This window comes from Bicyclus anynana, chromosome 6, assembly GCF_947172395.1.
Source record: "Bicyclus anynana chromosome 6, ilBicAnyn1.1, whole genome shotgun sequence".
Lineage (NCBI taxonomy): Eukaryota > Metazoa > Arthropoda > Insecta > Lepidoptera > Nymphalidae > Bicyclus > Bicyclus anynana.
In genome coordinates this window covers 11,363,595-11,378,930 of record NC_069088.1, presented here as the reverse complement: position 1 = coordinate 11,378,930, position 15,336 = coordinate 11,363,595, and the positions used below count along the sequence as shown (strand labels likewise).

The window sequence follows — 15,336 nt, the reverse complement described above, 5'->3', positions numbered from 1 at the left end:
TCTAGTATTATAAAATCTTTGGATATTCACCTTTTGCGAGGACGATAGGATAGATTACTTAAAACCATTGTTCGTTGTTATTGTGAAAGCCATTAGTGATATGGCACATTGTTCAGATGTCGTTACTCGTATCGGATCCAATAGCCTACAAAAGGGGTACTATTTCTGCATTATTGAGATAAAATTTGCGTGCCTTTTGGCTGATACACTCTCTCTTTTGTTTGAAAGGGCGGTATACAATAGTGTTTCAACAGGCAATTTAGAAGCTGTAGTGGTTTCTATATTGTATGTAGAGGTTTTAACTACTGGCACGTATCCAATGCATTATGTATGCAGTTGTATGGAGTAAAATATTGCTGGAAATGGTGTCTAAGGAAAACAGTACGGAAAGAGACGTTTTCGACCCAGTAACGAGAACAAAGTCGTTAACCCATTGACCTTATCGCGTAATGGAATTTTATAGAATAGCAGTTTTAAATGGCTTTAGTAACTGACTCGTTAGAAGACTGTTGCAAAATTGAGTTAATGTTGGTAGTAAAAGTTTATTCTTTGTAAGTCAGGTTAGACTGGTTTTAATATCAAAGCTCTTAAAGTTTTATATAGATTATAGTGGAGACATTATATTTAAAGTGGTGAACACAATACTTAAGAGTGTTAGTCACAAAGGCATAAAAATAATTCAAATAAAGCGAGTACCTACTTTGACAAACTAATATAATGGAAAAGATTTCTTTTCTTTTTTTTTTATTCTGGCAACTGGCATTTCTTTCACGTGTATTTTTGCGATTTAGTGTCGTCATCGTAGAGTCTGAATAAAACATTATCAATTTAATTTAACAACATTTTTGATTACTATAAAGTTAATTTTTCGTGAAAGATTCATCTCGATCTCGATCAACTTTTTTATTTACGAAAATTCTTGAATCTGGTAGCTAACTGAGTTACCAGGAAATAAAAAAATCTGAGCGTCGGAACGAGATAATGTACCCTCCATTTGTAGGATATTGTGGCTGTTAAGTTGTATAACTTTTAATTAAGCAACAGTAAATAAAACAGCTGGTTAGTAACAATTTTTGATAAACTACCCTCCTTTCAACTTGTATCAAAATCGAGGTTAATTAAACTCCCTTTTTAAACAAGAGAAAAAGAGAGATTATGAAACTTAGAATCACCATTACGTGTTGGCGGACTTTGTGTATTGTCGAGAAATTAAAGCAAATTTTTAGTCGCTTTTCAATAGATGCAGTACCTTTTTTCGTTACATGAACACTAAAGTAGTAGTAGAAGTACGAGTAAGTGTGACTTGTGTTGTGTGTTGTCTAAATCCGACGTAAAAATAATATATCCGTACATTACAGGCCTAATGTTATCGCCGCGTTGCAACGACTTGCGGTACGAACGGCTTCAGTGTGCTCGTGGCGATACTTGGGATTGGCGGGGAGAGTAACTTGAGTGGAAAAGGGGAGTGTTTGTTAACAGTCAAAGGATCCTATAACCCTACACACATCGTTCACAAGTGCGTGACTTCACTCAAGGTCATTCTCTGCCATTCTAGGGTCTTATTTTAGTTACAGTTTGATTTGATAATTAAGTTGTCTTGACAAATGTTGTGAAATCTTTGTTTAGCTTGACATTAGCTTTCTTATATTTGTAATCACTTATGAGTCCGCTAAAACTAATATGATTAGATTAGGTACATTGTGCTATATTATAAGTTTCTTGAACACAATTTAGCTTGAGATGCGTTTTCCCCATATTAAGGGACGCTTGACGTCAAAGAAGCGATAGCCGGGGGTTTGCTGTGCCAACAATTAAGGAGTGGCACCACTCACGAGCCGTTACATGAACATTAAAGAAGTAGTAGTAGAAGTACGAGTAAGTGTGACATGTGTTGTGATCTAAATCCGACGTAAAAATAATATACCAGTACATTACAGGCCTAATATGATTAGATTACACTGTGTTATATTAAGTTTCTAGAACACAATTTAGCTTGAGATGCGTTTTCTCCATATTAAGGGAGGCTTGACGTCAAAGAAGCGATAGCCGGGGGTTTGCTGTGCTAACAATTAAGGAGTGGCACCACTCACAAGTCACGCGTCATCCAATTTGTACGACAGCGGACTTGAGGACCGCTTGATTGATAGACCGCTTGTTACTGCCATGACCTCGTTTACTTTGATATTGTTTTTCTATTGTATTTCCTGAGACATTTATTGAATGAGTATGCAAACTTTCATCATTTTAATCCATGGACGTACTGTTACTGGATATACAGGCTGCTCGGGAGTATTTCCCATAACTCTAGGTTTATGGTAAATTAATTTAAAATGTCTAAGGAACATATGTTCTAAAATGAATATTTTCGGACTAAACAAAGTTGGAGGTGCACGCCCCGGACCGGATTCGAACCTACGTCCTCCGAATTTAAAGCAGAGGTCTTATCCACTGGGCTATCACGATAGTGGTTGCCATAAAAATATCACCAGGCCCGCGAATCTGCATTGAAGCAGCGCGGTGCTCCATACCACTTTTCCTATAGGCTTCCGCCTAAGCCACTTCATTGTGGACCCAATGGGCCTTTCATATGTTTGATAAATCACAACCGCGCTAGGCCTGCAGTATGGACGAACACTATGAAGCAAGGTCTTGCCTTGTTGGACGTTTAAAAAGGCTTTTTTTATTCTTTACAAGTTAGCCCTTGACTGCAATCTCACCTGATAGTAAGTGAAGTAAGGGAAGACGAAAATCCACACCCCTTTCGGTTTCTAAACGACATCCTACCGGAACGCTAAATCGCTTGGCGGTGCGTTTTTGTCGGTAGGGTGGTAACTAGCCACGGCCGAAGCCTCCCACCAGCCAGACCTGTAACAATTAAGAAAATCTCAATCGGCCCAGCCTGCATACCACTGCGCCACGGAGGCCGTCAAATAATTATAATCTAATAATGATAATGATTATAATCTAGCATATTAGTGTGCACTTGTATATCTAATATTACTACGATGAAGTGTGGACTGAGTGCGTTGTTACTAGTATTACATAAACACTCAACGTAATCTACTCTTACAGAAAGGCACGTGTTTACGGAATTTAAAGAAAGAAAGAAAAGAAAGAAAGAAAATATATTTATTACTACATTATGCCACACATCACAATTATTTAAGAATAATACCCTGCGATATGTGGCATAACCTAGAAAAAGGTCCTAGCTCAGCATATTGCTGTATGCTCCCCATAAACAAAGAACATACAGCGCTGATTTTCAGCTAGTTAAATACCTAGTTTGTGTAATGGACGAGTAGTCAAAGTCAATGTCGAACTCAAAATTCATTTATTTCAATTAGGCTTTGTTTACAAGCATTTTTGAGACGTCTGTCCGTTTGTAGTGCTAATGACTTTACCACCCCGTCCGGCAGTATTTCGGCATATGCTCCTACCATCAAATATTTTATACTATTAGATAATATGTTACTAACGCGTCCAAACTGAGGTGAACAAAAATATCTAATTGTCTTCATTTCATTTAGTCGCATAGTAAACAACCAAAGTTATATAATACTAGCGGACCCGGTCAAGCTTCGTTTTGACATAAGTGCACTTATTCTCTATCCCTACTCTACCCTTCTATACCTCTACCCCTACCCTACCCCTACCGCTTGACTCTTAAACGTTTGTATGGGAATATTTCCCGGAAATTATTTGATTTTTTCTCACCTTTTAAACCTTCCCTATACCTCCACGAACATTTCAAGACCAAGATAAGATAAATCCGTTAAGCCGTTCTCGAGTTTTAGCGAGACTAACTAACAGCAATTCATTTTTATATATATAGATATAAAGAAATAATATCTAAAATATTACTGTCTACAATGTCGAGTTGTGTGTTCAAAAATATATAGGTATACATAAATATATAATGTAAGTAAACGCTCAATGGAGTAGCTAAATTCGGATCACTCTTCGCGGTGTTTTTGTAGGCACGTTACATAACTATAGTAGAAAATCTTTGCCTACCATAAGTTATAAGTACGGTAGCCAATTATGGAATTTGGACTGTGCCGGCTTAAAATAAGGTACGTCTGACTATCACAGGCTCGTTCTATAGCACAAGACCAACTTATAACATAAAATCAAAACTGAAACATGCAAGTGACGACAGCATACGATATTACGTAACTTCGCTACAATGGCTACGAGCAATGACGTAGAACTGTTGTTTATCGAATAATAAAGGTGTTGTAGCTGCGTAGGTAAACAAACAACAAAATATTGTGAAAGTTATAAAATGGGTAGATCAAAGATTTGTCATAAAAACATTGACTATATTGAATACGTTGTAAGTCAATGCATGAAAACGAAGTAAATACGCGCTAATACTCGTATTATAAACGCGAAAGTTTGTATGGATGTCTGTGTGGATGTTTGTTACTCTTTAACGCCGCAACTACTGAACCGATTGGGCTGAAATTTGGAACGAAAATAGAATAGAATTTTACTCTGGATACATAGGCTACTTTCATCTCGGAAAAATCCATGGTCCCCAAAGGAATTTGTGAAAAATTAAACTTCACGCGGACAAAGTCGCGGGCGTCCGCTAGTAGATAATAATCGATACAGGAACGATCTATAAGATGTACATGTACTTCAATACTCTGCAAAGTTGTTTAGTTGTGTTGAAAATCGATTACTACTTGTAAACCACTGCACAAAATACATTAACGTTTTTTAGAATATACCTACTCAACACCATCTATTGAACATAATATTAAAAAGATATTGATGTTAATCTCGTATTTAATGTTTAACCGCATAAAAATCATCATCATCATTAGCATTATCAACCCATAATCGGCTCAGTGCTGAGCTCGAGTCTCCTCTCAGAAAGAGGTCAAAACGCTAGCCGCAATGTGGATTGGCCGATTTCACACACGCAGATAATTAAGAAAATTCTCTGGTATGCAGGTTTTCTCATATTATTCCTTGACCGTTAGAGACACGTGATATTTAATTTCTTAAAATGCACACAACTGAAAAGTTGGAGGTGCCCCGGACCTGATTCGAACTCACATCCTCCGGAATTGGAGGTAAAGGTCATATCCACTGGGCTATCCGGATAAAAATACCAGGGATATTTTACAACACCTGGAACACCTCAAGGCCGGTACCCCTTTGTGACACATCGGCCTACTAAGAAACCGTCTACTTTATTTTTAAATTATACGAAGCCCTTCAACTGAATTCAGCATCAAATGATTAAAGCAATAATCATAAATCACCTGAACAAGTAGGTATTATTAGAACATGCAAATTCGACATTCACATAGAATTGAGAAGATACGATGAAAATGTGAGCGGTGGCGTTTAGATAAGACATTTTTTCTGCCAAGGTAGGTATAATATGGATATGACAGAATTTAATTAATATTAGATTTAGATCTTTCCTGCCATGAAATCGTTTCTTAAATGAATACGAAATAAATAATCTATCAAGAAAACGTATAAATTTCAAATTGAGAAAAACACAAATAAAAAGTGATTAGTGATGACAAATTCTAATGGGTATTTAGATCCGTGTGATTCTTTTTTATTTGTCACGATTACGAGAAAATTTATTATTTTTAATAAGTTACGGTTAAGGAGCCGCAGTTAGGATTACATACAAACATACAAGTGAAACGAATATAAAGCGTTTAAAAATAGGTTATTATGATAAACGCAGAGCATTATTATGTACTCGTAGGTTCATTAATCGAATGATTTCGACCCAGGCTCAAAGAAGGATACACAAATCTCTAAACTAAAATAACAAATGTAAATTTGAAAGTAGTTCTTTTCATAAAAAGAATAGAAAAATGTGTAATAGTACTGTTTTATGTCTGTTAAAAACTTCACAGAGAATAATCTTGGCATAAAATATAAAGCATCTCGAAAGAAGTGATTATGATCACATTTTAATAATACAAATGTCATAAAAGTTCCTTGTATTACATTATGATTATGTTGTAAATATGAAAGTAAAAACATTTTCATATTTTGTATTATAATGTTAGTTCCTAACCGCGGAGTAGATAAAAAGCCGAATCTACGCAAACGCCCTATTTAACATGAAAGCATTCGTCATAAATTACTATACAAAATGGGACACGTGATTTCCTCACTCAAATCGTATATCAAAGCCACTATAGAAATGGGAGCAGAAATGCGTAAAATCAAGAAGGCATTTGTCCGTAGCTTCGACAGGGATAACATGGATCAGACAGAAGGATAATGATTGCGTAGTTGAGGCTATCGATTTGTGGTGCGCGTTGCGTAAATGACCTTACCGATGGTCATGCTGCACGGGTAAGGATTCGCAAATTAGCGGCGATCATAGTATGTATTTTACGTCACGTGTCGTGTTTGATGACATTTTTCGCGCAGTTGTGAACTCGTTTATAATAGGAAGGCTCTGGGATTGCTAATTAGTGTTAAATGTAATAGAGACACTGACAACAAATTTTATAACCACACAATCGGATTTTTTGCCCGAATGCCAAATTTTCCAGAGCGTCTCTATGTATGAATGTTCTATATCTTTGGCACTCTCAACATCTACCGTTTAAACCATCGATTCCCAAAGTGGTTCTGAGTACCCCCAGGTGTCTACAGAAGACTAGACTGGAGGTGGGGGTCTATGTTGACGTGACATAACTGTTATTTCGCGGTGGCAGTTGTTTCAGCTGCAACAAAAATTTCCATAGGCTTAAACCACATTTTTATACACAAATTTAGGGGGTCCTCCGAAACCAAAATTAGAAAGTGGCCAAAGAGAAAAATATGTTTGGGAACCTGTGGTCTTAATAATTGTAACGTGAATTACCATGGAATAGAAACACAGATCTCCAAATGTGTCTTATCCACCTTAATAAGATTTTCCACCCATGAAAATATGTATAACACTGATTGACATTATCCTCGTAGTACTCTATGCTTCATTTAGATACAAATGGGGATAAATACAATTAAAAAGTTTGACACTAAAATTCCTTTTTTCAGAACTTAACACTCAATAGGGTACTCGTTACTTACTTCATTTTGTGGTATTTTTAATTAAGGAATCTTTTTATAATAGTCAACAGGCGCTATTTGTACGAAAAGGTAAATACCGACAGCCAAAGACAATTAATCTCAATTTGCAACAAGTAACTAGAGCCTGTGATAGTTATTTGTTTTCGTACTAGTTTATTAGTTCGGAGTTCGGACTGTACAGAGCGCGTATACGTCAAAAATCAATTCCATTGATTATGGAGGCGTTCGGTTACCTACGAGTGCACAGTCAACACTATGCTACAGATATTTCATTTATTTCTACTCGTATTTATCTGTACTAGTGGGAAAAGTAACTCTATTTAACACTAAGTCTGTCACACTTATCTTTACTTGAGGTATTCAAATTCACTTTTCACTTCAAGGTATTGTTAACCAAAATCCAATTTCATGCTCGAGCAAACAACTTATTAGAATTACCAATTTTGCCATTAAAAAAGAAGGCGATCAAAAAACTCAGTCTACCCACACATTTAACAAGATAATTCACCGGTAAATCTTGTTTATTTTCCTAATGATATTGGGATGCCTTCCCTGATGAATATATTATGACAGGATTTAGGTGTCGTCGCTTCTCATATTTCTTTTTTATTTTTGGACCAAAATGGTTATTATTTATTTTGGCACTTTATAAAGATTCATTGTTATCCGGAGTACGCGTATTACAGTGTAAGTATAACACAGTAATTGTTAAGAATTACGTATCTAGGATAGCAGATGATAATATGACTTAGCAAATGAACTAACTAAAAATGGATATAAGGTCAGTAGAACTCTCTAGAACTGCAAGAAGTTCAATATTAGAACGAGTATCCAAAGCTGCTCTATTAGGATCTTACCAATTTGGCTAAAGGCAAGGAGAACAACACGAGCGGAAATGGGGAGTGTTAATTGATTGACAAGGAATTCCTTAACCCTCGCCCATGTGTCATATTTTCCCATTCACATCTTTTTACACCCATAGCTTCTTTCACGCACTCCAACCATCTCTTCTTTGGCCTTCCTCTCATCTTGTGTCCTTCCACTTGCAGTTTTCACATTCTTTTTGGTTTTCATTCCTCCGCATCACAATTAAGGAGTACACTTCCTTTTACTTTCCTTTTATTAAGTAAAGCTCTTCAAGCGAAATATTTAGAAAAAACATTTAATTATACAGATATATGTTGATATATTCTCAAGTCAGCTGTTGCGTCGGTCTGCCATAGATAGTCGTAGTATGGTCAAATTAGAACCTTTAATTAGTTTTTATAACTTAATCATGCCATACATACTATTACGCGTCACGCGTTTAGTACTCTAGTAAATACGTTATGTAGTAATACGTTATTTTACGTCTTAAATATTCCCCTTTCGTGCAGAATGGGTTGCCGTCGCCAGAGAACCCGTACATATTCAATGGAGACTTCGTAGATCGAGGCAAGAAAGGACTGGAAGTGTTTCTTCTGCTGCTAGCGTGCATGTTGGCCTTCCCCGGGGGCGTTTATTTGAACCGAGGCAACCACGAAGATCTTATCATGAACACCAGGTATTTTGCATTTTTATCATCATTTATCATTATCAGCCGATAGACGTCCACTGCTGGACATAGGCCTCTTGCATGGACTTCAGCACAACGCTCTTGACCCGGCTTGAAATTTCATCCAGTCGCTCCCTGCGCCTCGCTTGATATCCTCGGTTCATCTAATGGGGGGACTATTTTACATTTTAATCTTCGTTTATTTACATAGTGACAAGTGAATACCTATTCTATATTTATTTATGAAACTGCTAAAAATTTACATATAGGTAGGTTTTTAAACATTATATCATTTGAATGGCTTACTTTACACAGACACAGAATTTCAGCAGTAACGCATTTTAAATTATTTTGAGTGACACAGAGGGAGGGGTATGACATAGAAACCAGTTTATCAAAAATCCGTTGCAGTAGCGCACAACATACGAATTTACAGTCCTTAAAAGTTTTGTTGTGAATCGATATAATTCTAGGTCACTCAACCATAGGAGATTTAAATTGAATTGAACTAAGTTTGAAAATTCAATTGGTAGAAAACTCAATTACAGTACTAGCCTCTGTTAGTGAGTCCGTTGATATTGATTTTGAATTTTAAATGAACAACTGCGCTCGTAGTAGGTTTTTTCTTTGCTCTTTACTAACGAAATCAATTTTCTTGCAGGTACGGGTTTATAAGGGAAGTCCATCAAAAATATCGGGTAAGTGATCGCTATCGCTATTTATTTTAAGCCTATTATTGTTTTCGGTCTTAATATTTAAGGAATACCGTTTCTGAAATAGGAATTCTGCAAAATTAATTAATATTTATTATTTATGGGCCCACTATAAACCCATTGTAAACTTCATAGGTACTATCTTAATAATAAATTATGAGTCGATTGCATAATAGGAAAAAATAAAACTAGTCCATTTGACGGCCGCGTGGCGTAGTGGGTAGTGACCCTGCTTTCTGCATCCACGGCCGTGGGTTCGATTCCCACAACTGGAAAATATTTGTGTGATGAGCATGAGTGTTTTCCAGTGTCTGTGTGTATTTATACATTATATAAGTATTTATATGTAGTATATAATTGTATATTAATATTATAATATCAACTATCTTAGCACCTATAACACAAGCTACTCTGTATGCTTACTTTGGGGCTAGATAGTGATGTGTATTGTTTAAGTATATTTATTATTATTTATATTTATATTTATTTATTTATTTAAAACAGCAATAGTAAGTTTTATAATTTAGAGATACGAGGAGTTTAATACCTGAGTGACAGTGCTCGTCCGGGTACAACCACCATGTTAATCTGGAGACACGGCAGTGCCCCCGCAAAATCGAAAAAAAAAGCGGCACGGCTAGATACAGCAACTGCATACACTTTGTGATCCCATATTAACAAACCCTGTAGGAGCATGAAAAATAAATGTACCAAGTTTCATTAAAATTCGTCGAGTAGTATTTGTTTCTATAACAAACATACAGACATACAGATAAAAATTTACTGTTTGCATTTTTGGCATCAGTATCGATCACTAATCACCCGTTGATGGTTATTTTGGAAATATATTTCATGTGGAGATTTATTATATGTATAGATAAGGTAACGAACAGAAAAACTTTCGAATACATGAGGTAAATAAGTTTATCTATATTTCATAATAATTCATTCATAGTAAGTACCTTACCATTTGTTGTTATATATTTGTAAAATGTTTAGAATCTGTGAATGATTGGTAGCAATAAGAAAGCATTACCAGTAAGAGCTATACATTCAGAACGTGGCAAACTTAATGCTTCAAAATGTGTACCCAAACCACCCTCATATATTGTCGGCCTTTGGGAATGTTTTCATAAGGTAGTCACTTATACATACTCGCATATACTCGTATGTTGTCGTGGGCGATTCGGGATAAATCCTTATTTATGCGTTACCCATTGATATGGAATAACGTGAATATGAATTATGAATTATTACTATATGTATATACCAGGATTTCTCAAAGTTATGGCTTTAATAGTGTGAATGTGCTTTAATAGTGTGTGTGAGATTGGTGCATATGTAGTTTAAAATAAAATAAATATACTTAAACAATACACATCACTATCTAGCCCCAAAGTAAGCATACAGAGTAGCTTGTGTTATGGGTGCTAAGATAGTTGATATTATAATATTAGTATACAATTATATACTACATATAAATACTTATATAATGTATAAATACACACAGACACTGGAAAACACTCATGCTCATCACACAAATATTTTCCAGTTGTGGGAATCGAGCCCACGGCCGTGGATGCAGAAAGCAGGGTCACTACCCACTGCGCCACGCGGCCGTCAAAGTTAGATATAGGCTATTTATTGATCCCGATAAAATCGGAAAAAATTACGGGAGTCCGCTAGTATAAAATTCAATAAGGCCTCATTCACACGAGAGTTTTTTTTAACGGACGTTAAAAAAGCGTTCAAATATAGTATGAAGTTAATTGAAGGTCTATTTCCAACGCCCAAAATTGAAAATGCAACACTGCTCGAAAAAAGCGGCGTGTTTTAAAAACGTTGTGTGAACATATACTTGGGAATGCATTTGTTTTACTTGAACGATTTTTTAACGTCCGTTAAAAAAACTCTCGTGCGAATGAGGGCTAACTGTGTACCCGTGTTCAGCTATCTTATCTAAAACATCTTGTTGAACAATAACAATCTTGTGATAATATAAACATTTGTTGTGTTTGTAGTTATGATAACAATACATCGAGTACCCAGATTTGTAAACTATAACATTTACAATATTGAATTTTGAACCTAAATAATGCTTATGTACAAAAATATAAATTAAAAATTCAGCCGACTTCAAAATCACAAAAACATATAAAACGAAAAATAACATTGTATGTGATGTGCTAACTTCCTATCAGTTTGAAGGTGAATTGAAAGTCGGTTAAAAAATAAAAAAAATAAATCATTCAGAGATTAACATGCATTAGAAACATTTTATTTATTACTTAAGATAATTCGTGTAAACTTTATGCATGCCTATGTTAGCAGATGTTTGAAAAGTCTTGAAAAATCGTGAAAAATCTTATTAAGTGCAGGTAGGCACTACATAAAATATTTTCAAGATAGTTTACATTTTTAGATTTTATTGTTTAAACTCTTGCTGTTCTCAGTAAGCGTGGCGAAGCCACGGAAAGAAAAACGTTTTCTTTTGTTTTTGGTCGCGGAACCTTCGTTTTCTTACTTACCTACTTACGTCGAATAACTCATGAAAGTTTCTTTACAGTCAGATGAAAGCTTTACAAAGTTTAGTGCACTTAAATACAAACAGATTTACATACATATAATATTTTTCACTTAATGTTGTTACTAATGCTAACCTTGAACAATAATTTCCATTTGTTTTGATCGTTGATCACGAGTTCCTCTATTTTTGCGGTTTTTTTTTTAATATCTTATAAGTTATTAAACTTATTCCAAAACTAATGAGGTAACGTATGTTGCAAAATTTGTATCTTATTTTTATAAGTGTAAATTTCACGTAGAACGAATAGTTTGTTTTGAAGCGATTTTCCAAAACATGGTAAAAACACTTATTTAAAAAAAAATTTCGATTTCATATTAATATTAAACATATATATTTTTCAGAAACTGAAGTTCTTATGGTACTTTATAACTTTTTGTTCGCGAGAAAATCTATGACAACTTTTATCTGAGAAAATGAGTATAGTTTAATATGCCGTGACAGCCCAGTGGATATGACTTCTACCTCCGATTCCGGAGGGTGTATACCTAACCTAACCTAACTTACCGGCATATTTGACATAATATGCCGGTAAGTTAGGAAAAATTCTGTATATTGCTCTACATTACCCGGGATGTACTAAGTGAGATGCAAAGTGACGTCACACGTGAATTAAGTCACAGACGAAAACAACTTGCAGAGAGCTTGACTCCGAATTTGAAGTTCGCCAAGCGGAGAGCAATGATCATTATCATCTACAAAATTAATGACCCACTTTAAACCACTTAGCTCACCACGCTGTTGGCTTTAGGATATTATTTATTCAGAGTAACGTATTGATATCTGCTTACCTAGTAGGCTAAATGGTTCATTTGGCTTCGGAGATCCTAGGTTTGAGTTGGTCGGGCTATAAAATGATGAACATTTTATTACTCTAAGAAGTTCTGAAAAGCTCGGAGTTTGAATGTTGGTGGTGTTAAACCCCTGTGTTTCGGACAGCACGTTGCCGTCGGTCAAAGTCACAATCATTAACGCCTGTTAGTGACTAAGCCAGCTAGAAGGCTATTCTGTAACGACCCTTTGTATTATCGCAAGAAATTTCGAATGCAACTCTATCTTTCTCTTTCTATAGTATCGTGTTAAACAGAGAGATAGGTGAATTCGAACCTCGCTATTGCAAGCTATACATAACATCGTTACAGAATAGCCCACCGAAAGTAACTGTTATAAACAGAGTTAAACATCATTCTGCCTGCCAACCTTCATTGGAAGTGCGTTGTATGTCTAAGTTCCAAATCTCTTCTAAAAGACGAGTCCGGCCTTATAAATAGGCCATTCAAATTTAATTTATATTAGGTTTAACAACACTAATGAAGTCGTCCTGGGTTTATAATTCCCAGCCAAACAGACTACAAACTCGACAACGAATACGGTCAGAGGCAAAGAAATAACATTGTCCTCCCGATTTCAAAATTAAAAATCATTTATAGTAGGCTCAGTTTAGAAACCACCACTGGTGCTGAAGGCACTTATTTTGGTCACAGCAGCCATCTTTTTATTAGATTAGCTTGAACATCAAATCCAAGACCCATCAAAATATTGATCTAGTTCAAGTAGTAGTGAATAGTTTCATCATTATCATCATAATCAACCCACATTCGGCTCTCTGTTGAGCTCGAGTGAGAGGGGTTAGGCCAATAGTCCACCACGCTGGCCCAATGCGGATTGGCAGACTTCAAACACGCAGAGAATCTAGAAAATCCTCTGGTATGCAGGTTTCCTCACGATGTTTTCCTTCACCGTTTGAGACACGTGATATTTAATTTCTTAAAATGCACACAACTGAAAAGTTGGAGGTGCATGCACCGGACCGGATTCGAACCCACACCCTCCGGAATCGGAGGCAGAGGTCATATCCACTGGGCTATCACAGCTCTTTGGTATACTTTGGATACGAGGAATTGGCATGTAGAAGTTTATGCAGTAGCTACTTACTACTTATTCTTATTTTAGTTAAAGTACGCTGTGGTTGAACATGTAACCTAACTTTAAGAATTAAGTCACGTCCGATGTAGTAAAGTTGTGGGAATAGGGTTGGGATCTCGCTGTCACGTACATCAAGTGTCTACCCTTTGTATAAGATTTGCCAACTGCTAATCGTAGAGTGAATTTAAAGTAGTCGAACACTTAAGTATAATATATATATATATATATATATATATGTGTATGTATAATAAAGTTAAAGTTATATATTGTTAATGTGAGTACCTTGTTTTAAAGCTCATTTTCTAAAACATAAAAATTTTAAAATTTTGAAATACCCCCGAATATTATGAAAGTATTAATTACTCGCTCGCTCAAGTCGTAGTCTTTCAGTGCGCTTTCATTCTTTCCCCACTCGAGTATATTTGCAGACATTCGGTTGTTCTTCCCCTTTTCAACCCCCACAACTTTTAAACGGCTCAACCTATTTTCATCAAATATGTCTAAGAACACTCGACCGTAAGTCACATTTGATACAAAAAATATTTAAATCGATTCATCCGTTCGGGAGCTATAATGCCACAGACAGACAGACAGACACGTCTAACTTATAACACCCTGTCTTTGCGTCGGGGGTTGAAAATCTGTAGATAGTAAAGATATAAAATCTGTGATTTTAAAGTGTGGTTGATTAAGTTAAGTGTGTAGTGGTGGATAGGTGGATAACTTATTTATATAAAATTTAGTACGCTTTGTATTTTATAAATTACTAGCTGACGCCACGCGGTTTCACCCGCGTGGTTCTCATTCCCGAAGGAATACGGGGATAATATATAGCCTATAGCCTTCCTCGATAAATGGGCTATCTAACACTGAAAGAATTTTTCAAATCGGACCAGTAGTTCCTGAGATTAGCGCGTTCAATCAAACAAACAAACAAACTCTTCGGCTTTATATATTAGTATAGATATAGATTAGCATAGATATTAACCATATCTAATGGTTCTAAGCTTATTAATCAATTTTATTTATTTCCATTAATTTAAGACCAAGTTAATAAAAATTATTATTAGGTGTGAAATGACTAGTGATTTTCATTTTCAATTCATATTTAATTTGTTTGTTGGTAAACAGTACTCATCAAGAAAGACTGTAGTATAGAGAAAACAGTAATTATGACTCTTCGCTACAACTTTGGTTGTAACAAGTTCGATTCATCTTGAATTTATGGCGTTTTTATAGTTTGTTTACGGTTAGAACATCAAAAGCACGTTAAAAGGCGCTTTGAGAGATCTGTTTACTTTTATTTAGGTAGGAAAAAGCTTTTCCCATAAAAGCAGTGATCTAGTTATGAGATATAGTTGAAAGCAAAACAAAATTGTAATAAAATTGTCATTTAGGTTTTTGAAAAGAATTTTGCATATAAATATATTAAACTAGCTGACACCGCGCGGTTTCACTCGCGTAGTTCCCGTTCCTGTAGAAATACGGGGATAATATACCTATAACCT

The 15,336-nt window shown here is 35.5% G+C and overlaps 1 protein-coding gene across 2 annotated transcripts in view; it reads left to right on the top strand.

Annotated features, from left to right (window-relative positions):
• Positions 1–15,336, top strand: part of LOC112051078 (serine/threonine-protein phosphatase rdgC) — a 101,053-nt gene that overhangs the window by 46,364 nt on the left and 39,353 nt on the right. For both annotated transcript variants that reach the window (XM_052882213.1, XM_052882212.1), the window contains exons 7-8: positions 8,448–8,614; positions 9,267–9,303. In XM_052882213.1, the coding sequence (XP_052738173.1) occupies positions 8,448–8,614; positions 9,267–9,303 (204 nt within the window). The remainder of the gene's footprint in view (positions 1–8,447; positions 8,615–9,266; positions 9,304–15,336) is intronic.